This window comes from Mytilus galloprovincialis, chromosome 3 (genome assembly GCF_965363235.1).
Source record: "Mytilus galloprovincialis chromosome 3, xbMytGall1.hap1.1, whole genome shotgun sequence".
NCBI lineage: Eukaryota > Metazoa > Mollusca > Bivalvia > Mytilida > Mytilidae > Mytilus > Mytilus galloprovincialis.
The window spans coordinates 74906007-74931275 of NC_134840.1; the positions used below are offsets into that span (position 1 = coordinate 74906007).

The window sequence follows — 25269 nt, forward strand, 5'->3', positions numbered from 1 at the left end:
TAGACCATTATAGATCGTTTCAATGTTCATCAAAGACCCTTATCATCTTTTTATACTTACCTAAAAACGATTTCAATATAATCATTATTTTGAGCTCGAACAAGAGCGACGCCACCTTTTGGCGGAAATCTGATCATCAAAAAAGGTCTTGGATGAAACATTGACAGGATACGATATAATCCAATCAACTTGTCATCTATTTTGGATGGATAAAAACGATTACTTGATAAATGTGATGCACCAATGGATGACATGAATGATCTTTCTTCAGTATAAAGATCATATATATGGCCTTGTTGGACTCTCTCCTTTGGGAAGAACATAGAAAAATGTCTAACACCAAAGTTCATCCATTCATAATTTAGTTTGGTCCACTCTTTTAGTCCAGACAGGGAATCGATATTTCCAAAATACTGAAAATATAATTTATACAGAATAATCAAAATACTGAAAATGTACAGAATAACATAGGAATTCAAGGTAAAAATACACTTCTGTTTATTCAAATTAAATGCAATTAATTAATGCATCAATACAATAGTTGTGGTCAAATTCAAGCAAATTGTCATGTAATAAATTGTGGACTCTAACATAGATATTTACAACATACTAATTAATCAAAAACACCTTTCATTTAGTTTTAATCTGTATCTCCCTTTCATTATAAATGATTGTAAAAAGAAAGTAGATACCAAGAATTGTCTTGAAATCAAATCAGAATTTACCCATAGTGTGTGAAGTAATAAGACATTTTTTTTTCAATTTTTTTTTACAGTAATTACCTTTTGAAGTCCTTTTCATTTTGAATAAAGAAATTAAAGTGTAATGCATGATAACCATATGCACATTTCCCCTTATCAACACAGGAAATTTATTTCCAAAAGATTCACAATAAAAATATATGATTACCAAGAACGAAAATTTCATTTCAAAAAGGGAGATAACTGTTATCTGATTAACACTAATGAAACACACTTGATGGACTTCATTACCTTTACATAAAATATCACCAGACATCTAAGTTACCAATGCACTACAACCATTATTGTGCATTACTCAGTAAAATAGTTAAAATTATGGTCAGATCATATGTTTTCGTACTTCATATGAATTTGTACTATATATCATGACCAGGCATGCTCAATGAAGATTGTGATGTCACAATGAATTCCTTTAATTAATACATGTAGCATGAAATCCAATAAAAAGAGGGTATGGTCTTTTTTTCTGACATGTGTGAGGCAAAAACTGCTGACTCTCCTAGAGCACATGGGATATTGTGTTGCTTATGTATTGATGTGTGTGTGGGCTTTTTTTTGTTTTTTCCTCAAATTTCTTTTTTCCATGCTGTTATGTGTTTTTCTTTGCCTTATGGATTGGTATCACCAATTGGTTAGTCCAAATAATTATGGCATCTTAAAAGGCTATTTTATTTTTTTGCTTTGATGCACATGACATAGCCAAAGCAAAAAAAATATAAATAGCCTGCCCAGGATGGCATCAAAGCAAAAAAAATAGCCTTTCAAGATGTCATAATTATTTGGAATACCCCTAGTATACTCTATTTTATTCTAATAGTTTCAAATGTGTTTTGACTTGCTGTACATTATAATGGCGCCAAAATAAATGGGATAGAACAGTTTCTACTACAATATCAATTTTTTATTGTTATATCCATACAGATCAAAAACTTCAAGGAACTCAATTAAAAAATTTCCTATTAGTAAAAAAAAAATATTAAGTTAGTTCTTTTTTAGTGAAGAATATTAAAATAAAAGGATATTTAAAAAAGAAATCATAATGTATGTGTACAGTATCATAACAATAACTTTCCCAATGGGTAAATAAATTAAAATTCAATCCTAATGTATCCCTAATTTTGTTTTCTTTGTTCATTTAACACTAGAAATTGAACAATACATGTACTATCAAATTTTGAATAAAAAATCTATATATGTAACACGTTTTATAAATATTTAAATTTAAACAATTGATACTTAAATATGAAATTTGATTCAAATGAACAATCTATATGTTATCGACATACACCTTAGTGTCACTCAACCATTTCTGAACAATTTATTGGATCAATACAAACTTTAATAGACTAGTTGATCAAAAGTGAGAGTTAAGGTTTTTTAAACAATCAAAAAAAAAAAAAATTGCTGAACATGAAATCCATTAAACTACAAACTGTAATTTAAATAGATAGGAAAGAAGTTGTTTAATATTTTTCTCTAAAATTATGAACTTCAATTGTTTTTTGGGGTTTGTGGAAATGAAAATCATTAATTCATTAATTTTTGCATTATGTTCATACATTGCACAGGATAAATCAATGAGAAAATGCATTTAGAGGGTTTTAAAAAATTCATGCTTTTGTGATTTGATAAAACATGGAGTATACAGCCATTAACAGCCCATAAATAAAAGCTTTTTCCCAGTACATTTACATTGATTTATATGTACTTGAAAAATTAAAATTTACAATGTTGTTCAGAGTATTCTTTATTTGAAAGAATCAGGTTGATTTAAAATAAAATATTTTAAAAACACAAGACAGGAAGCAAAGATTTTTATGAATAACTTTTATAATCCACTGAAAAGCAGACAGCCACTTGCAATTGAGCGGCAGGTTTTTCACCTTACTCTTAAATTTCTTACCGATTCTTCCAAATCTTTTGTCATAGTCTCTATTACTAACGGTGTAAAATAAGCTCTCATGGTCACAAACTGGTCATCTTCTTCTATTTCTTGTTCTGGATTATACTCAAATTCTGTCAACTAAACAAACAAATAAAATTTAAAACATTGTATATACATGTACATGTATATGTGAAATAAACAATATATTATCTTCTTCTTACTGGTGGATGAAGACGAAATGATATCTTGGGCTGCATGACATCCTCAAAACTGTATTGCACTTAAAAATGTAGATATCAGAACAGAACTAAGGCCAAAAATCTCCCTTTCATTTTAAATATAAACATAGGATACAAATACATAGTAGATCAAAAGAAATGCCAAAAAATTCACAAATCCTGTTTATTTTCTACTAAAAATACTTGTAAGAAAGCAAATGTTATTGTCCTACTTTTCCCTGGATTGTGTACATGTATATTTTAAAAATTCAATTATAGGGCAAAGTACAGGATTTTTGTATACAGACTATGAGACGAGGAAGCTTGAGTTATATTGCTGTCATGTACTGAGAGATAAGTTGACATCTGGTTAGATTATATTGATGTGTTTTAGCCTCCACGACTTTATTATTACTTTTGTTTTCTACAATGAATATATTATATTATTCCATATTGGTATCATTTTAGTAAGTTTCTCTATATGAATTGGATTTTGAATAAAAAAGCATATTCACCTGAGAAAGTGTTATTCACCGCGCTAAACGTCACACGCTTATACATGCAACATTATGGTAAAATGTTTCATGTAAAATTTGTTTTGGTATATGTTTGTCATTAAATACATTTTCTTTTCTCGGAATATGGAATAAAACAATTACTGTCTTTTGTTTCAGTAAATATGGGGTTTAATTGACTTTTGAATAACTGATATTCACTTCGGCCGTCGGCCTCAGTGAATATAATTTTTTCAAAAGTCAATAAAACCGCATATTTACCTCATCAAAAGACAGTAATTGTATAATGTTATAATTATCTACATGGACAATATGTTAAATTATTTATCTAATTGACAATGAAGTTTATATATGCTTAGTGTCAATAACTCCTTATAATTCATGTAAGTACATGTAGAAGCTTAATCCTTATCTTTTTTAAATTAGATATTGCTTAATGAATTGTCAATTGTATTATTTATCTCTTAAACCTTTTTTTATAAACATAATAACTTGTTTACACTAGTAAACATATTACATGTATGTCATTTATAATTGACAAATTGTTTAATTCTTGTTGATATACATTGTAAAGTGATAGAGTAAAACATCTGACCTTGCAAGAACCTCATACATGTATGTAAAGTCTACATGTAGGTCATTTAAAAAAAACTGTTGCTTAAATCATTAATAAAATTTAATTTATGTTTTAAAGTCACAGCTAGCCTTGATGCCAAGTTTCAGTTAAGGAAATAAATCATGAATTAAATGGAACTCATCTTCTGTGTGTAACTGCATGTTTATGGTGCAAGGTTAGTAAGTTTACAGTTGTGACCATGCAGATTCACAAATCAGTCTCAGATGTACATGTATAGACTAGATCCCTTACGGGTACAAATGGACCCAATATCCTCTATTCTTCTATAATTTATACACAAACACTGCAAATTTTATATACATGTACATGTATCTTTTGATAAAAATATGATCAAATCATATCATTTATTGACAAAATAAACATCTAAATTTATAATACATGCATATATAGTATATCAGTACTTATTGATAATAAAGTTTACAGACAACAGATGGCATGGAATCAAATTTTCCCATATAACAAAAAAAATATTAATCTGTGTATTAAATGTGCCAAATCATTACAATTTTTTGCCACAGATGTATTTTCATGCCATGCATGCATTTTAATGATTACAAAAATTAATTTTAAGAAACAATGCATTTTTTTTCTTCTGAAATATTTACATGTACATTGTATACAGATATATACATGATATAGTTGTTTTATATTATTATTTCACTTTCTTTAAGTGCTTGCATATTAGTGACTTGATTTTTTTTACTTCAAATTGAATTTAAGATACAAATGTACAATGTATTTCTTGTGTTTTCTGCTATGACAATTGTCTGATATTCTTTTTCTATAACCCTTTTGTTTTTTTAGTAATCCGTTTTAAATCTTTTATTTACCATGCACATGTTGATTAAAAGTATAGGCTGCAAATTTAGAAGTCTATTTAATATTGCAAGAGGTCAGCATACTTTGCCTGTTCCAAATCAGGAGCCTGTGGTTGTTGTTTAGTTACTCTCTATTGGAGGGTCATAATGGAGGATTGTATACCTTCATCATGTTCATGATGAATAACAAGAAAAAATTCTTGCCAAATGCGTTAACTGTTATTTTTGGTGCATGAGCATAAAATGTACACTTTCTTTTAGGCAATAAAAAAGTAAACTGATTTTGGCAAATCACGTTTAATTTTTTCCAAAAATATCGGTAACAATAATTATTTAAGACCTCTGACAAATCATGACAAGGATATTTTGATGAGTCACAGTAAAATTTTAACCAATTCAACGTTTATGGTAGCCGAAAATTACCATTCGACGTCTTCAGTAAAGGGCATTCGTACCCTCCTATTACAATTTATTGACTAATGTTGTGATCGAGTTGTGGATTATGATTACAAACATAATTTGTAACATGTACCTTCTCTCCCGTATTTATAAAACATGTAATCTTTAATACTTACGTTGAGTCCATTTCCTAGCATCTGAAAGAAGAGAGATTCATATTCACTGATGGACAGCTGATCGTCTCCATTCCTGTCATATTTCCTGAATAATTTTATTCCTTCCTCACCAAGCGCGGCATAAGGATTTTCTTCATCAAAAGGCAAGAAATATCTTCTTGGAACATAAGTCACAATTAATGCAATTAAACCAATGAATAAGGATAAATAAAACAGTTTTTTTGGTATGTATATAACAAATGAACGTTGCCTCTTTTGTTGTTCTTTTGTTAAAGGGTCCTTATTTTTCTCTGATTCTTTATCTTTCTGTGTCCCATATGCATCCATTTTTCTCAAGCGAATTTCTTTTTCATTTGGATCTCCCATCCTGTTAGAGATAGGAGACCGACTTTCCTGTCACGTACACCAGGCAAAATCTGTTTGGACGAAACTATTTGAACTGCACACTTCAATAAACTTCCTTGGTTATTCGGAATAGTCAATCATTATAGGCTAATAAGAAAAAGACCGAAACAATCCAAATGCTTATATTTCGGGACGCTATTGATTTTTACCATTTCAAGATAACTAAAATCAAAATAGTATCGATTGTGATTAAAAGTGAAAGTAGAAACAGAAAGAAGGTTGATTAACACAGAACGACTTGATAATAGAGTAACGAAGTAGTACAGATGTCTTTACGAAAGATATTGATATTTTCAACGAATTCAAAAGACTGTGAAAGACAGCTTTTGTTTTCAAGGTATATTTAATTCACCTATAAAACCCTCTTAGAATTCTCACAGTTGTAAAACATTTATCCATAAATATTTCATGTGACCATAGGTTGCTCCAGTAAGGTATCCCCTTAGTCAAATAAAATTTCCTCAGGTCACAAGGTTACTTTAAAGTTTAAAGATTTTTATTTAAAATAAAACAGTTTTGAACAAATTTAATTGTCACATGCTAGTCCAAATAATTATGACGTCTGGCAAGGTTCTTTTATTTTTTTCTGGGACGTCTTTCTACGACGCGTACCAGAAAAAAATTTAAATTAGCCTTGCCAGACGTCATAATTATTTGGACTAGTCACATGCATGATTTGAAAAACAGTGGCTTTAATTTTGGTGATATAGTATGAAAAAGGGTTATGATAACTTCAACATGTTCAAAACTGAATTGTTGCATGATGTACAAATGTTATTCAGACTAGATCTAGGATATTTCTAAGTACCTAAAAAGTTTTAAAATAAATCAAATCAAATATTTATTATTCCAATCAAGATGCCACATGGGGTATTTACAAGCAACAGTTACCATCAAATACACATACACAATATCAGCAACAAACATGATACATTTGTACATTAATATACAGCATAAACATACAATATTATTATGTACATTGACTGTGTCAGTGTGGTATGGGATTTGCTCATTGTTGAAGGCTAACAGTAACTAATAGTTGTTAATTTCTGTGTCATTTGGTCTCTTACCAATGCTTGTGAAGAGTTGTCACATAAGTGTATAAAAAATTGGAATTTTTATGTATAAAGGAAAACATTTTCTGAGTATAATGCAGATCATTTGTGTATCATTACAGAATATGTTGACAGTACTTCAATTGTCAATACGGGTACGTCTAAAATGTTTAGTAAATATGTCGAACAGTGGCAAGGCAATTTACAATCAGAGAAAGAGTTATCTGGTAAAGGTGGTAACAAACTTCGTACATATAATCTATTTAAGAAGAGTTTTGAAACGGAAACTTATTGTAAAATTCCAATGCCATTTTTGCAAAGGAGCTCTTTTGCCAAATTGCGATGTAGTGTAGCACCACTAAGAATAGAAACGGGGAGATTTGAAAAATTAATTTTAAAAGATCGAGTCTGTGATAATTGTACGAATATTTTAGAAGATGAAGCCCATGTTATTTTATCGTGTCCTTTATATGACATTTTTAGAAAAAATTATTTGATGAAGCAACACATTTTAATAGTGATTTTATGTCTTTTAATGATAAACAGAAATTAGTGTTTTTATTAACAGATAATAATATGATTCTAGCTGTACCAAAGCCTGTAATCTTATTTTAAATAGACGTAGAAATGTTTGACACTGTAAACAATGTTAATGTCAATATGTTTTATAATAGATGAATTCTTTATATAATTTTTAATGTTATAGTCTCTTGTAATTCTGTACAGAATGGCTCTCTTTTTATATTTATATATAAAACCAAAAATAAACTGTTACCCAAAAACAAAATATATCCGCATTACACAGCTTGCTCAACATGGAAGCAGGGTAACAGGATAAAATTTAAAAAGATGATGGTGTACATTAATGACAGCAACCCACAACAAAATAGGGCAATTTACCTACAGTCTTGATAAGTTTAGTTTATATTTAAATATATATTTCAGAGTTTTTTCAGACAGTATTAAATTAAGGATAAGAGATGAAATTAATAAATTATATAATTATAACACACTGTAGTGTAGTGGTTACTTAACATCAGGATATAATTTTTCGTTTGTTTTAATACCAAAATTGCTCTTTGGTTGACTGAGGTAAATGATATTTAATAAAATATTACACCTCTTTATTATCATAACAGCCTTTTATATTTTTATGTCATGTAATTGGATTTTGTTATATTTTGATTTAGGGCTTTCCCGATAGCAGAGAAGAAAGCAAAACAAACACAAGATGAGAATTATGTTAGCCTTCCTTCAGACCAGGAACTGGTCAATGGTTTACTATTTGAGCTTGGACATTTGGTGGATGGAGTTGAAATGGTAATAACGTTATTGTGATGTCAATTTGCAATCTAATTAAAAACCGATCTCTCATCGCTCCTTTTTCTGATATGTCGCGTGGGAGATCTAACGAAACCCGCTTTGAGGTCATATGTGAGTGACCTCGTAGGTGTGTCTTTTTCGACCAATGAAATTGAGTCTTCCACGATCTTGGAAGTTTAACGTAAGGCAAAGGGATGTAACTCATTTTATTTACGACGAAATCGTCAGTCATAATAATTCATAAACTTTTTTGATTGGCTTATTAATAGGTCGTCAACTCATTTGCATATCTTTATAAATTCATGACTTTTAGTTCACGCACATGTGACCTCAAAGCCGGTTTCGTTAGATCTCCCACGCGACATATCAGAAACAGGAGCGATGAGAGATCGGTTTTTAATTAGATTGGTCAATTTGATATGTTTTTTCAAAAATGTTTGTTTTATTTACACCCCTTGGACCTTTAAATTGGAAGAGAAGTTAATTCAAAATTTAGTGTTATACAGTTTTGAATTTTCATCTGAAATTCCAAATGATTGAATATTTGTTTTCCTGTTCTAAGTCTATATATTGGTTGTAAGTGAGTTTAAAAGTCAAGCCTTAAACCGGTTATTTTCAATATAGTTTGCAATATAATGGCATGTTCATTTATCATATATTTTATAAATGGATTATTGGGTAAATTATGACAGTTACATTGTATTACTATTAGAAATCTATAATTTATCCCACATCAGTCTGCTTCAATGTATAGATAAAGTTTCATCGGCATCAGTTTAAATTTCTTTGATCAAGCTGTGGTTAAATTAAAAGATAACATTTTATCAGTAAAAATATTCTGTAAATCCTATGTGACACCTTCTCACAACCATTTGGAATGAGTGATGAATTACTTACCATAGTCCCATTTTTTCGTGTTTTTCTTCTCAATCTTAAGATTATATGTCTCGCCTATGATAGTGAGTTGTCCTATGAACACATTTTGTCTTTAATGATCTCATTTTATTAACTCACCTGGCCCAAAGGGCAAAGTGAGCTTTTCTTATCACTTGGCGTCCATCGTCCATCTTCTGTCGTCGTCTGTTGTAGTTAATTTTTACATGAATCTTCTACTCTGAAACTGAAACTGCTGGGCCAAATTTAACCAAACTTGTCTACAATCATCATTAGGGTATATAGTTTTAAAATTGTTTCCAGTGACCACACCCAGGAACAAAGATGGCAGACATGGCTAATAATAGTACATAGGGTTAAAATGAGTTTTTGGCTCATATCTCTGAAAATAAAACATTAAGAGCAAATCTTACACAGATAAAATTGTTCAAGATCAATCTACCCTGAAATTTTCAGATCATTCAGGCAACCCTTTGTTGGGTAGCTGCCCCTGAATTGGTAATTTTAAGAAAGTTTTGCAGCTTTTGGTTATTGTCTTGAGTAGTATTATAGATAGAGATAAACTGTAAAAACAGCAACAATTTACAGCAAAGTAAGACCTATAAATAAGTCAACAGGACCAAAATGGTCGGTTGACCCCTTAAGGAGTTATTGCCCTTTATAGTCAATTTTTAACAATTTTCATAAATTTTGTTAATTTTTACAAAATATTTTCCACTGCAACAACTGGGCCAAGTTCATTATAGATAGAGATAATTGTGAGCAGCAAGAATGTTCAGTAAAGTAAGATCTACAAACACATCACCATCACCAAAACACAATTTTGTCATGAATCCATCTGTGTCCCTCGTTTAATATGCACATAGACCAAGGTGAGCAACACAGGCTCTTAAGAGCCTCTAGTTTTCTTTATTTTCATCTTTTCTTGTGGACATTGTGGTAAGTTCTTCCTTGTATTTTATTTATCTTATTCGTATCTTCTGACGTTTTTCTTATATATATATATAGGAGATTCATGTAAAATTCCAATAGTGTAATAAAAAAAACAAAGATGATGAGATATGCCTTTGCTCTTCTTTAAACTGCATATTTTACCCAGAAATATATATTATTTTTCTTTTAATTCCTAGTTTAATCCAAGAAGAGACAGCTGTGTAAGGATAGAAGAAAAGCCAGTTGTAGAAGTGTCTACAAGTACAGGAATAATTTGGCCCTTGGTTGTGGTTGAACAGGTAATTTCCCTTTTATGTTGGTATATATATTATACTTTTGAATTATCTCCCTTGTACATAACTGGAATTATTTTGTTATGGAAGAAGTAAGTAATCTTCCTTTTACAATAATGAAATAGAGATTGGTAAATAATTATGAGACAGTAATACAGTAACTTTTGGATACAGAAAGATTATTTTTCCTAAATACACATCATCGAGGGTGGTAAAGGGTTATTTTCATGCAACATGTTTTGCCATTTTTATTTCACGTGCGTGAAAAAGGTTAGTTATTCACCGTGTTTCCTGAAATCGTTAAAAAGATCAACATGCAAGGAATTTTTAATTGTTAGTTCATTGTGAAATGGCAATTTTATTTCGCGTTCTTCCGTGCAGATACACCCTCTTGACGTCCCTCATTATTTATTCTAAGTGGTCCAGCTATTTTATATTTATTGAAAAATTATCCAATACCGGGCTACTACTGGGATGATAAAGCCACTGAATTTAGCTGAACAAGTGAAGTTGTGTACTATATATTCTAAGGTTTACCAACCACTTTGTTTTGTTTTAAAACAGATATGAGATTATGATGCCACTATTTTAAAAAAAAATTACAAATATTCTTTATAATATCTTTATTGCAAAATTACACCCGTTACACTGCTAGATAATCTCTATTTAATTGTTTATTGTTGTTGTTTGACAAGCTTTATTCTGTAGTAAATCATTTTTAAATATAAAAAAAGATCAAATATAAACTGTGTAGTCCTTTATTTTACAGAAAGGATTAGTATATTGCTGTTTACCAGTTGTAGAAGCAAAAGAAAGACCTCCATTGTTACAGATGTAAGTTTTATTACATTTTTCTTTTGCTAAATTTTATGCATGCAACAGACATTAGATTAATTGAAGGACTTTTTTGTTTGTCTCAAATCTTCATGACTAGCTGAGGACCAAATTCAATGAAGAACCATAAAGCTGTTTCATGTTAAGCAACAGAAAATATTTGCAGGAATGATTTTAACAGGAAAAGTATATTTAACCCTATAAATTCATATAAAATCTCTTCTTGAGATTTCAAAAATAACCATTTCTGTTTGACAGCAAATTTGATAAGAATTATTATTAACTTCATATTTTTAGATCTGGAGTAACTTTAGGGTTTACCTTACTTTGTGGATTAGCAGACTACCTCAGACAGAACTCAGAAAATGAGGTAACATTTAGAATAAGATGAGCTTACTTATTATCTAATTTTACAAAGAAAAGAATTTTGGAATATTCTTTCTTCATCATAACAATGGATTCTTTTGTCACTTTGGATACCATTTTTGTGGATTACGTGGGTACAGAGGAACCTCAAATTATAAGTTCATTGAAATACAAATGTTCTTCATGAATATATGCAGACTTTGGCAAAACCATCAAATTGAAAAGGAGTAGGTCCAGTTAGACCCCTTTCTGGCCCCAAAATATAGCAGTTTTACAAAATTGTTAAAATGTAAACTTTTACCGGTAGTTATTAATTGGTAAGTACAATGCTTCTGCTACATAAATATGGGCTGTTTTTGACAATACAATGCACATATATCGGATACTAGCATCATTATAAGTCATGCTATATTACTGAAATCTTCACAATTTTAGATTTTTTGTTAAATTTTAGACGGTTTTCGTTTTAAACGAAAGTTGCCGCTTTGTGTTCAATTTTAATATTGAAATGTAAGTTGTATTTGATGAAAATACATAACATATATAAAGGTTGAGCATGAACACGTTTGGGGCCACTTTCATTTTTGACAAAAGCCGTATGAAAAGTGACATTTTTTGGCATATTTGATAGATTTTTCATATTTAAGCTTGAATCAGAGGGTTTTTAATGACTAAATCAGTTGAAATCTTTCACAGAAATTAATTGAATCAACTGAAATAGACACTTAATTGTTTAAAAAGTGTCCAAAATCTTTCGTCAGATGAACCTAAAGTTTTAGGGCAAAATCGGCCCTTACCAGACCTACCGTACTCCTTTACATCAAACCATAAAAATTGGTATCCAGGAAAATGAATCCACAGTAAGATTTGATTTAATTTTTGATGAGAAAAAAAAAAGATAACAAAATTGAGTAAAGTATTTTGTTACATGGTGAAAATCAATGTAAAGATTTTTTTCCAACAGAAATCAGGTACAAGTTTTGGTACAGACAATTCCAAACTGCCGATGACAGGTCAATGATACTTTCATATTGTGCAAAAAGAGAGATAACTCCAACTTAATTACAGAGAAAAAGGCTTTAGAAGTTGTCACTTCCAACCAGCATTTGACATGACTTCGTTAAATTATCTTCACTTTTGGCACAGTAGTGTAGTCCTTGGTTATTAGACAAAAGGGTCTACGAATTTAAAAGTTAAAAAACATTGCTTGGGGAGGGGAGACTTCTTTTTGTAACAAACCTCTATTGACAGAATCAACTTTAACAAAGTAAGGCGTTTTAAAGGACAGATTGTAATAACACGGACAGTCCTTTTCCTAAATATGTGGAAGTTGTCAAAATGAAGTTTTGTTTGGTTTGTAATGGATTAAACAACACCATTTATTTACAGCTACTGTTCTAGTAATTTAGGCTGTGTGGCTAGGTGGTACCCTTGGTTCTCATGTTTTTCTGTTATATTACAAATTTCACTTCAATTTGTGTTTAATTTTATGTCCATGAAGAAATAGATTAACCAAATCTGCAAAATCCATGTGTTTTTTTTAGATACATCAAATGAAGACAGACTTATACAGTATATTAAACATTGCAGTACCGTTTGGTAAAGTTATGGATGTAAATGTAGATGCTGTTTTACCAAAACTTACCTGTAAAAACAACCTTATGTCAATAAAGGTAAGTCCTCAATACAAATTATAGAATGTCAAATAAGGACTTCTGTGAATGGAAATTTTATTGTGGTAAAGAAGAAACTAGTTGAGCAAGCAGAAAAGGCACTATATGCACTATATAAGAAGACTTGAAATATAAGCATTCCTGTTGATTTACATTTCAAATTATTTGATTCGTTAATAGTAACAGTATTACTGTATAATTGTGAAATATGGAGTTTCAATAACAGAAATTTGATAATTCATAATTTAAGCTTAAACATATTGATTGCTATACATGATTTATCTAGTGGTAATACATGATATATTTTTTTATGTTTTCAGCAACCAGCATGGAAGCCTGTTTTGCATAAAGGAAAGAATCATGTTTACTTTGCAATAACTGAATACATTAAAGCAGTTCTAGTAAGTTAAAACATAAAAGTATAATGATAGGGATGAAGCATATTATGCACGGCTTATTATAAATTTATCAGTATTTAGTAACATCTAAAGGGACAAATAATCAGGAGACAAATACCACAGAAATCTAAGAATTGGATATTTGTTTACTTTTTTTAGTTTCACAATAACAGAGTGAAAACAAATTCCTTTTATGAAACTTAATTTTGTGTTAAATCTTGATCAGTTTATGTGGGATATTTTTCATCAGACAGCAACCAGGCATACAAAAATGGAAGACATCTAAATATTTAAATATGTCTCAATCCAACAAGAGACGGGTGTCTATACAATACGTCAAGCTCCAAATAAGTCTTGTGTTGATTAAATAAATAACACAAGTTATACGAACATGAAATCGATGAACTCTATACACAACTTTAAAAATAAGATAGAGAAAGAAAAATGACTACTTGTTCTTAAAAATAGCTTTGTCAACTTGATTGCAAATTGTAAATACATTGACTTTTTCATTATATAGTATGGTAGAGAGAATGTGCCAGATGTTTGGGATTTATATGGAACCGTCAGCTGTAAAGCAGAACTTGAGGGAGTAACTCCTGATATAACTATAAACATAACAAGTGATGGCCTACCTCTAGATAATATATTGATCCATCCTTGTGTTCAGAGTGCAGATACTTCAAATTTAAGTAAGTTGTTTTACTGCAGTGATTACTCTCGCATCCAAAACTGGAATATTATCATTCATCAGTTAATATTTTAGATATCTGCTTACATAAGTAAAAAAAAGTGGCCAATTTAGTGTGTTTAGCATGTCTAATAAACTACCTGTAATTTGGTACCTATTTCAGACATGCAGAGCAGCTGGTCCCTGGACCATTTCAATCTTTGATATAGATTCTGTCATGTGTTGGTCCCACACATTGCACCAGTACTTAAGTTATGGGCAGATGAGTGCTTTGTTTTGCCTTATTCTTGATTTCATGGTGATGTTATGAATTTTGTTTAAGGAAGCCAAGAATTCTTTTTATGGATGTAATACCATTTATATGATTGTCCCCTTTTATAAATTATTGCTGATTAGAATATACCTGATAATTTAATACATTTATATTTTATTGTCAAATCTGACATCATAAAATTGAGAATGGTTTTCGTTTCGACAATGTACATTGTATTCAAAATCTTAATAAGTGTTACATATATCCAGTTCTCAATCAATCTCAAATCTACTGTTCTTTGGATCTTAGCTGAAACAATTTTCAAATGAATTATGCACTTTTTTTAAGGTTCTACTGACACACGTCCAAATTCAAGAAGAATCAGATTTACTCCACCATTAGAGATGTTTACTGTGTGTCATTACACTGTTCCTAGGTTACAGCAACTTCCTGTTTCTGGTTGCTATGAAATGAAGGTAAACTAAAACATTTACAACAATGTATAGTTTCTAGTGGATATGAAATGAAATTAATGATCTACTAAATTCAACTTATATAAATGGGTAAAATAGACAATTGCTAAAAATGCCTTGATAAAAAATTAAAAAAAGTTTCAAGTTATTGGTTTTCATTATCAGGGCTTCCAAAACGGTCGTATATTCCGGTCATTTGTATAATGTCCGGTAAAAATCCGGCTGGGCAAAGCATGAAACGGTCATATTCTTTTTAGTTTTCAAGGCTTTGCAAGGCTTTTTCGGTCATTTTTACATAATTCACGATCTTTTTGACTCAACCTTTTGCCTTAATCATCAACACATTTCCGGTCATAAATGTGACATGCTGATTAATTACTATCAAAATTTCATATGTATATAATATGGATTGGAGGGAATTTGAATTGCATAGAAGCATGTTTGTTCTTTTGTAAGATGCTGTTTTTTCATGGAATTTACTGTGGATTCATTATTATTGGTTGGATACAAATTTACATTGTGGTTTTCTTGGGTACAAGTGAACCAAGAATTCAAATGTTCAACAAATTACAAATTTTTCCATAATGTTGTCTGCACACTTTGGCAAAACCACAAAATCACATATCCACAAAAAGGCAAGTTTTCTTCAATCCACGAAAATTGGTACCCACGAAAATAAATGAATCCACATTATTAATGATTGTAAACTCATTATTTTTCTAATATTTTTCAGTTAACAGGTAAAACAGCCACATTGTCTGTAACCTTACAGTTAAATTGTATTATGAAAAATGCCATGGAATATTGTGAACTACAGATACCATTCTATAACAAGTGAGTTGTACTTTTGGGATAGTTCGCTTGGATATAATGTAAATTAAAGGGTTTCCATACATCTGATTCACGTAATTGGATATATTTGTTCTGGTTTATCAGAATTGTTTTTAGTCATTTAATTTTTTTTATGCATTTGTCTACCTTAAGCTTGGGTCACACATTCACGATTTTTACTGCCGTCCTTGACAGGACCATTCCCGATTAAAATTTATGAAAAGTCTGATCAAGATCCTATGAATCGTGGATGGAAATTCAAACTTTAATTAAAATTTGTAAAAAAAAAATTTAATCACGACAACAATCAGATATTGTTCAGGAAGAGTCGATATTCAACCGTTTCCAAGCGAATTTATCCCGATAATCCCGTTCTAAATCCGCTTCTAATCCGATTTGTATCTTTCGCCAGGTTAAATTGGACTGAGTCTGTCACTACTGTGTCACGATTCTACGGAATGTAGTCCGACAGAGATCAGATAGTGACAAGACAGTGAACCTACGCTGACGGAAGTTATACTGTCGGCATACTCGGGATGATCAGGTACTGTCGGAACGTAATCCTATCACGGTCCCCTCTATCGCATTGCAAACGGCTTTGTCTGGTCTCAGTCGTATTGTATTCTGTAATTGTCGGAACTCAGACGTGGGTATCATTGACGAATTTTGTATAAATAACGGGACTGTTGCGGAACGGTTTTGGCAAAAACAGTTCGCAATCGACAAGATCTGGATGCAATCTGGACTCAATCGGCAGAATAACGGCAATGAAAAATTTCTCCAGATAATTCCCGTTCCACAGGACACTGTCCAGAATACACAGAACATTGTTAGGATTTTGATCTGATACAGCAGAATCTGTCACGACATAGGCAGGATTGTAATCCGACTAGACAAAATCGGCTGAGTTTCCCCGAATGTTACGGGACGCACCTAACTGTTGGGGTGCTTCGCCGAACTATTCGGACCCTTTCCGACCCGTAGGAATCTGTTAAAAACTTAAACGACTGCGTTCAGACAATGATAGGACATTCCAGATAATTGAGGATAGTAATCCGACTTTTTCACTTTTCGTGTCGTATCGCTGTCTGATCTCAAACGGGAGCAATAATCGGCAATGTGTGAACCCCGCATTACACTATAGCCGTTGAATTTAATATGTACTTACAAAGGCACAGATGTTGGCCATGCAGAAAATTAAGTAAATCTCTTTTGATCAGATGGAATTACAATTTGATTCAAGTCTTTCTTAGTATTCTTAGTTTGTCACTTTGCTGCACACATTTTAGATTTGTGTGTGTGTGCTTTTCATAAGGGGAAGTGGGAACTCAATAGTGCAACAGTGGATGAGTGATTGGTCAAAACTATGTTTTTGCACCATCCTTTTCAGACCATAATTTAACTAGAAGATAATATGTGTTCCCAATGAAAACTAATCATAACTAAATGAAAAAACTTAAAATTTTGGTGAGGTACTCACTTACTTAGATTCTGAATTGGAAATTAATTGTCAGCTATTTTCAGATATGCAATGTGTCTTATAATATACATTGTAATTGCTATTTTACAGGGGACAGATATCTTCATTGGAAAGTAACTGTACTCTGGGAAATACAATGTTATCACCAGATAAAAGAATATTAGTGTGGAATATAGGTTCGTTCATTTACAAATTCCTTACCTAATTGTTTTTTCCTTGACTTTGTGTGGCCTGTTGAAATTTCTGTACTTAGTTTGCAATATGCAAGGAGAAAAGTGAATGTTGATACACATCAAATTGCTAAAATCTAAAAAAAATTCAGAAAAACCAAGCCAAAGTGTCATTTTGTTACCTGATCAGATACATAAGTCTGTGATTATTTGAGTACCAGACTGTTTGGTCATCTCTTGACAACTATTTCAGGAAGCAAAACACAATTGACACTTTTCTTTCATCATTATCAACAACCAATTATGTTTCAGTAGCTATTGAATTTTCACAATGTTCAAATGTAAAGTTTTCTTATGATATGTATCTGTGAAAAAAGATATTTGATATGATGTTGCAGTAGTAACTATTTGATTTCTTTCTGAGACATCAAAGAGTTGTCTATAATAAAGTATATGATAAAATCTCCAGACAACTAAGTCAAACATATTCCATTGTTAATGAAGAAATTAAAAAAAATGCTGTTTTAGAACAACTGTAATTATAGTAATATTCTGGTTTTTTTATAATTTAGGGTCCAAATTTACAACAAAGACGACACAGAATATATCAATGGAAGCAACAGTCAATTTTACAGATGGTCTGACTACTAATGCATATGAAGATCCATTTTGTAAAGGACAAAACTCTTATGCACAGGTAATATTGTTTTTTTTTGTCTTTTGTCATTATTTTGCTAACATGTAATAGTATTATTGTAATTTGTTCATGTGTTATAACTACTCCCTTGGACTCTTCAATTTAAAAAAACAAAAAGTTTCAAATAACATCCTTCAGATATTTAGAAGACATTGTTTTATGTTGAATTAAAGTCAAATGGCTCTTAGATTCAGAGAACTCATTTTACTCTTTAACATACTGCAAAATTGTAATGATAACAATATGATTTGAAACTGTATTAGCTCCCTTTAGGTGGGCCAAACACTAATGTTCTATTCATCTATCTATGAAATTTACATAAGTTTGATGGGATTGAGGAGTTCATATATTTTTGCTGTTTCAAATGATTAATCATGGCTCTTTTACCTCCTTCAAACCTTAATTATTCATCTACATTTGTTTAAATTAAATTATAATATATAAATTAACTTCCAGCAATTTGTTGAAAGATTTAAAAGAAATATATGCTGATTGATTTATAGAAGTTTTCTATATTTTACCATTTGTACACAGATATTTTAATATGTTTTCATATGTTTTTTCTGTAAACAGAAATTGTCTTGCTGTATATTAGACACAAATGAAATCAATGATGAGGGGCGTAAAGGGGGGTATCTGCACGGAAGATAGCAAAAGAAAATTGCCATTTCACGACGAACGAACAATTAAAAATGTCTTGCACATTGATCTTTTTACCGATTTCACAAAACATGGTGAAAAACAAACATTTTTCACGACTGCAAGTGAATGAAATAAAAATAAAAATGGCTAAACACATTGCATGAAAATAACCCTTTACCACCCTCAATGAATACTGCAAAGTTTGTATAAAATATGTTTAATCCTGCCACATTTTTATGCCTGTCCAAAGTCAGGAGTCTCTGGCCTTTGTTTGTCTTGTATGTTGTTTTTTTTTACTTTAGGCCACACCAATTTAATTCCTTGTTCGACGAACCCGCCCGCACCTATTTTTTTAAAAACAGATTTTTTTTATTTTTATTATATTTTTATTATATTCCCGCTTCCCGCATCCAGAAATGTAATCGTGTCCATTTCCCATACCGTTTTTTTGTAAATATTATAAAAAGATCTCAACATTTGTTTTTAAAATCACAGTATAACCTTTATATAACGATTTTAAACCTATAAGCACCCTACAACACTGTAAACATCTGTGAGAATATTTGTTTCAGCATGAAACCAATTTATTCCAAGTGGGAGTGCTCCGAAATAAATGTATAACAGCGGAAATACCTGTACAGAACAAAACACTGGTTTCTTTCCCCCTGACTTATATTCCCTATCAAAAAATGTTCGTTGTTAAAATAAAGTACAAAGAACTTCTGATTCGTGAAGGATTTGCCTTCAACTGCAATTTTAATGTATGCTGACGGTCATACCCGCTGCAGGTTTGTGCACCTGTCCTGATTGATTCAGGGACCTGTCGTTCAGCAGTTATCGTTTGTTGATGTGGTTCATTGGTATTTTCCCGTTTGGAAATATAAATTAGATTGTTGGGTTGTTGTGTACAATACTAAGTTGTGGTCCCTTATAGCTTGCTGTTTGGTCTGGATCAAAGCTCTGTGTAAAAGGCCATACTTTGACCTAAGTTTGTTATTATCAGGTTATCCCTCAGACAAGGGCCTTGAAGGGGTCATTTTACCATGTTTACTGTTGTAGAAACGAAAATAGAAATACTATGGATTTGTATAGTGCTACTATATAAAACTTTTGAAAACTTAGAATTTTTTATTCAAAAAGAGGAGAAATACATTATATTTTAAACAACTGTTCTAAAAGACTGGGTCCACTTATTTTGAATAATATTAAACTGTTAAAGTAAATGTGTTAACATGGTTAAAGTCCTGGAATATTACAAAATTCTTGGACATGTTTTGACCATTTTAAAATACCATATAGATATTATAGTTCTTTGGGAAAATATTAGCCCTTTTGTACTAAAAGTGTTTTTTACAAAAAAAAAATATTATAACTTATATTGACCCCTCATAAAAGGGATATTCATAACATTAAGGGGTAGTTCTGAACCTGATTATGACTTTGATGGAGAATTGTCTCATTGTCAGTCACACATACTTGGACCAGATTTAATTATTCAATTATTTCTTGTTGAACAGGGAAAAAATACTTCATAAATTAAAGAAATGTCAAGGTACAAGTATTAAATCAAGTTTTAATATAGTCAAAACCTACTATTTTATGTTTACAAAAAAAAATTATAATCGCTCGCCTTTACTTTTTAAGCTTCACCTCAAAAATTTGCAAATTTAATATTTTTTTATTTAAATTTTCAAATCGCCCCAATTTTTGGAGTCCGTAGAACAAGAAATTAATTTGGTGTGGCCATAGTTCATTTATATGTCTTGGAGTTTAGTATGACGTCCATTTTCACTAGTACACATTTTTGTTTAGGGGACAGCTGAAGCCCACTTCTGGTTCTGAATGATTGATTTTGTCGTTGTGTTAAAGACCAATTTGTGGCTTGAGCTGTTTTCTGCTCTTTGGTCATGTTGTTGTTTCTTTGACACTTTCCCCATTTCTATTCTGAGTTTTACATGTTTCTTTTTATATTTCAGCTCTTTTTCAAGGTGCCAGAGTTTACCCATTCTGGTTGTTATATTGATCCTAAGACTGTTCAAGTTTCTCCTAATGCTAAATTTAAACTAACTACAGGTAAGACACTTATATAATACATATATCAAAGTAATCAGATTAAATGCTATTTCTTAAAGATATGAAGAAGCAACAAAAGGAATATTCAAATTCATAAATTGAAGACAAACCGACAACACTATGAATAAAAGTCAAATAACCGTTTATAAAACACAATATAGAAAACTAAAGACTGAGCAACGCAAGCATCACTAAAAATTAGGGATGCCTTCAGGTTCTTCAGAAAGTCAAGCGCAAGAATTCTTTCTATGCCTGTCCACAATTCATCAAGAGTCAAAATTATATGCAGTTTTAAATCATGTCATTGAATGATAAACATGTGTTAAAATTTCATATGGATTCATGAACATATAACTGTATAATGACAAATATTCACAAAACTACATTTGAACCAACAGTCCAACACATAAATGTGCCTGTCCCAACTCAGCGACCCATTAGCACTGGGGTAAAGCTGATGACCGTAACTGCATTCACGGTCATCCCAAGATGTCGGATGAAAAATTAGGTCAGTTTCTGTATTGTCTGTTAAAGTGTTTCTATATCATTTTCTTTACAAATCATACATTGAAACGATGTAAATTTATAAAAGAATCACTCGGAAATCACTAATTACTTCTGAGAAATGTGCATGAAACGGGAAATTCGATTTGAAAAAAACGCCAAGATGACCGTAAATCACAATAGAGATGACCGTAACAGAATCAGCGATTCATAACAAGGCTGACCGTAACTGCTTTTAAGATGACCGTAATTTGTAAATGATGACCGTAACTTTTAAAGGATGACCCTCAATTCTAAGAAATATCCGTATTTATATAACTATCTTTTTGTATCAAATGATTAATCGTGTTGGTATACACATATTAATATGAGAGTTTTATCCTATAGGTAGAAGAAAATAAGACGTGCTTCAAATGCAAAGATTACCATATGTATCTTTTTTACAGTAGAGGGTTTAATTTTTAAAATGAATTTGCCAAAAGACATGCTACAAAAGCGCGATAAAATGACACCTTACAAGCATAATGAAAAAAATGCGGTGGACAGCCTTCAACTGCTCGACAAAATATTTTTGTTTGTTTCTGGGATTCCTTTTAATGACATATAATAAATACACATTTTTGTAAATACCAAAAAATTGCATGTAGACCCATTGATATTATATCGTCTTTCATTTTGTCGTGCAAATAAAATAACAGAAATATTTTGAAAATATCATTCGAATAAACTAGTGAAGGTGAGCTCCAGCAAAGTAGATCCTTAAAATAGTATTGTACGAAAAGCGTATCACAAGGCGGAACGTTGTCAATTTGTATATATACAGAAATGTTATTCATACAGTCAGGATTCTACATCTTCAAAATTATCTCCCCATTACGCCAGTTCATGCTCACAATCGTAGAAATGGAAGCCATTGTAGGGATGACGCTCTGCCAATTTTGCTATTGAAAACTGATAAATTTATCCACATAGCACCATTACGATCGATCGTTATATGTCAGTTATATTTTAAAAGACAAATGTATCTACTAGCTAATGAGCATTAGTTAATGATCTTGTCTGCATTGATTCAACTTAAAAATATTGTCTGTTCGGATGTCAGATGGAGTTTTTGAAAATTCTTAATCATTTAAAAAAATTCTAATTAAATATTTCATGGAAGGGCAGACTAAACATTTTCAGTGGTTGAAGATTATAAACCCTAGTTATCACACATAAGAAAATCATATTTTTTCGAAGATATCCATTTTCATCATCCAAATTAAAAGACTGTCGTCAAGTACTTTTAGAAAAAATAGCCATTCGAACACACCTACTCATTTTTTGTGATTCATTAGATAGGTATCTCACTTGACCCATATATTTCATCTTTTCGTACTGTCATTTTTTTACGTTATAAAGTCAACCTGTAGCTTTGATATATGATAATGATAGAATCTGAAGCGAGATGCTATATAAAATACTCTTGCTTTGTACGTTTTAAAGACAAAATATACACCCCAAACATGCCCTAACATAAAAAGGTGCACTCGATTTTTCTCTTTTCGATACAATCGTTACCTGTTTTGGGGAATTTTTTCTTGATTCACATAATGGAAGGGCAGACACGAAAATTTCTGAATTAAAAGATTGATATGTTCTCCGTCCGTGTCAGATAAAAAAAATCGGAGGTTATGCATTTTCTACATCCAACTTATAGATACTATTTATAAAAAAGAAGATGTGGTATTATTGCCAATGAGACAACTATCCAGAAAAGACCAAAATGACACAAACATTAACAACTATAGGTAACCGTAAGGCCTTCAACAATGAGCAAAGCCCATACCGCATAGTCAGCTATAAAAGGCCCCGATAAGAACCATGTCGTCGACTTGATATCTTATTGTTTTGCATTACTACGGTGCTTTTCATTTGCGCCAATTGGCATTTCATTTGCGCCAAAAAAATCTTTCATTTGCACCACAAACCATATTTCATTTGCGCCAAAAACTAAATCTTTCATTTGCGCCAATATTACAGGTAAGTACAGGTAAATACAGGTAAATACAGGTAATAATAGTATAAAACATAAAAAATTTCAAAAAGTCTTTTAATAATGAAGAATCATATTCCACTGAGAAATCAGTTATCATAAAATCATACAAGTTATGCTAAAACCTCGATAAAATCATACAAGTAATGCTAAAATCATACAAGTAATGTTAAAACCTGAATACAACCGAAAAGAAAGCACTATACACTGGAGTTCATTATTGAGACATTTGTTAGCACTATAGTAAAGTTACAAGTCTGTTCTGTATCAGTCGTAATCCTGGCTTTACAGGTTTTTTCGGTACACCTGAAGGATTTGTCTCCATTTTTTAAAACGCTTGATAACCTATATATGTGTTCATCAAATATCACAGAATTCTTCCCTCTGTTTGTCTAAGATTTGACTATGTCCACCTTGACACCTCACCTCACCTCGCATTTATCTGGTCTGTGTGTACGTTCGTCCGTTCGTCTGTTTGTTTGTCCGTTTGTCCAGTTTCAAGTTAAATAAAATTGAAACTTAGTACACATTTTCCCTATTGTATGATCTTTTTAATTCTAATGCCAAATTACAGTTTTATCCCATTTTAATAGTCCACTAAACATAGAAAATGATAGTGTAGATGAGGCATCCATGTACTAGGGACACATTCATGTTTCTTCAAATTTTGGTCGTATCGCTGTCAAATTGTGTTAAAATTTTAACGTCGATATCAATGAATATTTCATTGTTTACGAGAAATATGCAATTTACTATCATTGTTATAAATCCTAAATATGGCCAATTATATTATAGTTTAAAAAAAGAAATTTATGAAACATATTTATATCCGCTAACCGAGCCCCTATTGAGATTGACAAACTCAACAAAAAAGCTTTGAATACAATACGGATATTTCTTAGAATGGATGGTCATCCTATAAAAGTTACGGTAGTCCTATATAAAAGAGGGACGAAAGATACCAAAGGGACAGTCAAACTCATAAATTCAAAACAAACTGACAACGCCATGGCTAAAAATGAAAAAGACAAACAGAAATAGTTTATATAAAGTACGGTCATCCTTTACAAGTTACGGTCATCTTTTTACCAATCACGGTCATCCTTGTTTTATGTTACGGTCATCTTGTAAATATTTTGATTATGATTTACGGTCATCTTAACGATTTTTTCAAATCGAATTTCCCGTTTCATGCACATTTCTCGGAAGTAATAAGTGATTTTCGAGTGATTCTTTTATAAATTTACATCGTTTCAATGTATGATTTGTAAAGAAAATGATATAGAAACACTTTAACAGACAATACAGAAACTGACCTAATTTTTCATCCGACATCTTGGGATGACCGTGAATGCAGTTACGGTCATCAGCTTTACCCCAGTGATTAGGATCTTTATTTTTTATTTTTAAAGTTCACAAACCATTTGTTAGTATTAATTAAATATGAGACACCTCTTGCAAAAGGGAGATAACTTGTGTTGAATTTAAAACACAGAAAAGGGAAACATGAAAAGATGTCTTTTTTTCTCTACAGCTTCATCAAGCTTCTTGTTTATATTGATTTTTAATTATATTGCAGTTCAAGAATACATGACAGCAGAATACAAAATATGGAATATCCATGGTGACATATTGACGAGTAATATTCCAATATCTGTTGGTCAGACTTGAAAAGTTTTTATGGCAACAGTAAACAACATTTCATTTTCTTACAAGAACAATTTGTGAATAATGACCAATGGGTTTGTGCAATAAAACCACATTTATGTTAATTTCTTATGATTTAATATTAAAACATGAAATAACAAAATTATGTCACATCTTCATCCATACATTC

At 31.1% G+C, this 25269-nt stretch overlaps 2 protein-coding genes across 3 annotated transcripts in view; one reads left to right on the forward strand and one right to left on the reverse strand.

Annotated features, from left to right (window-relative positions):
• LOC143068939 (selenoprotein N-like) overlaps positions 1 to 5891 on the reverse strand; it is a 55022-nt gene extending 49131 nt beyond the window's left edge. The window contains exons 1-3 of one of the 2 annotated variants that reach the window (XR_012976275.1): positions 5410 to 5881; positions 2665 to 2784; positions 61 to 413 (exon numbers count right to left, since the gene is read on the reverse strand). Coding sequence is in view for 1 of the 2 variants with exons in the window: in XM_076243336.1 (XP_076099451.1) it covers positions 5410 to 5775 (366 nt within the window). In the remaining variant the exon portion in view is untranslated. Of the gene's footprint in view, positions 1 to 60; positions 414 to 2664; positions 2785 to 5409 lie in introns of both variants that reach the window. The other variant, XM_076243336.1, reaches the window with a different exon arrangement.
• A 101-nt stretch (positions 5892 to 5992) lies between these two features.
• On the forward strand, positions 5993 to 25242 carry LOC143068940 (AP-5 complex subunit mu-1-like). The gene is made up of 14 exons (XM_076243338.1): positions 5993 to 6151; positions 8060 to 8189; positions 10217 to 10318; positions 11082 to 11146; positions 11444 to 11516; positions 13057 to 13185; positions 13506 to 13586; positions 14104 to 14275; positions 14876 to 15003; positions 15734 to 15834; positions 17402 to 17487; positions 18054 to 18178; positions 20797 to 20893; positions 25012 to 25242. Exons 1-14 carry the CDS (start codon positions 6081 to 6083, stop codon positions 25101 to 25103), a joined length of 1452 nt encoding a protein of 483 aa, XP_076099453.1. The 5' UTR covers positions 5993 to 6080; the 3' UTR covers positions 25104 to 25242.
• The last annotated feature ends 27 nt before the right edge of the window (positions 25243 to 25269 follow it).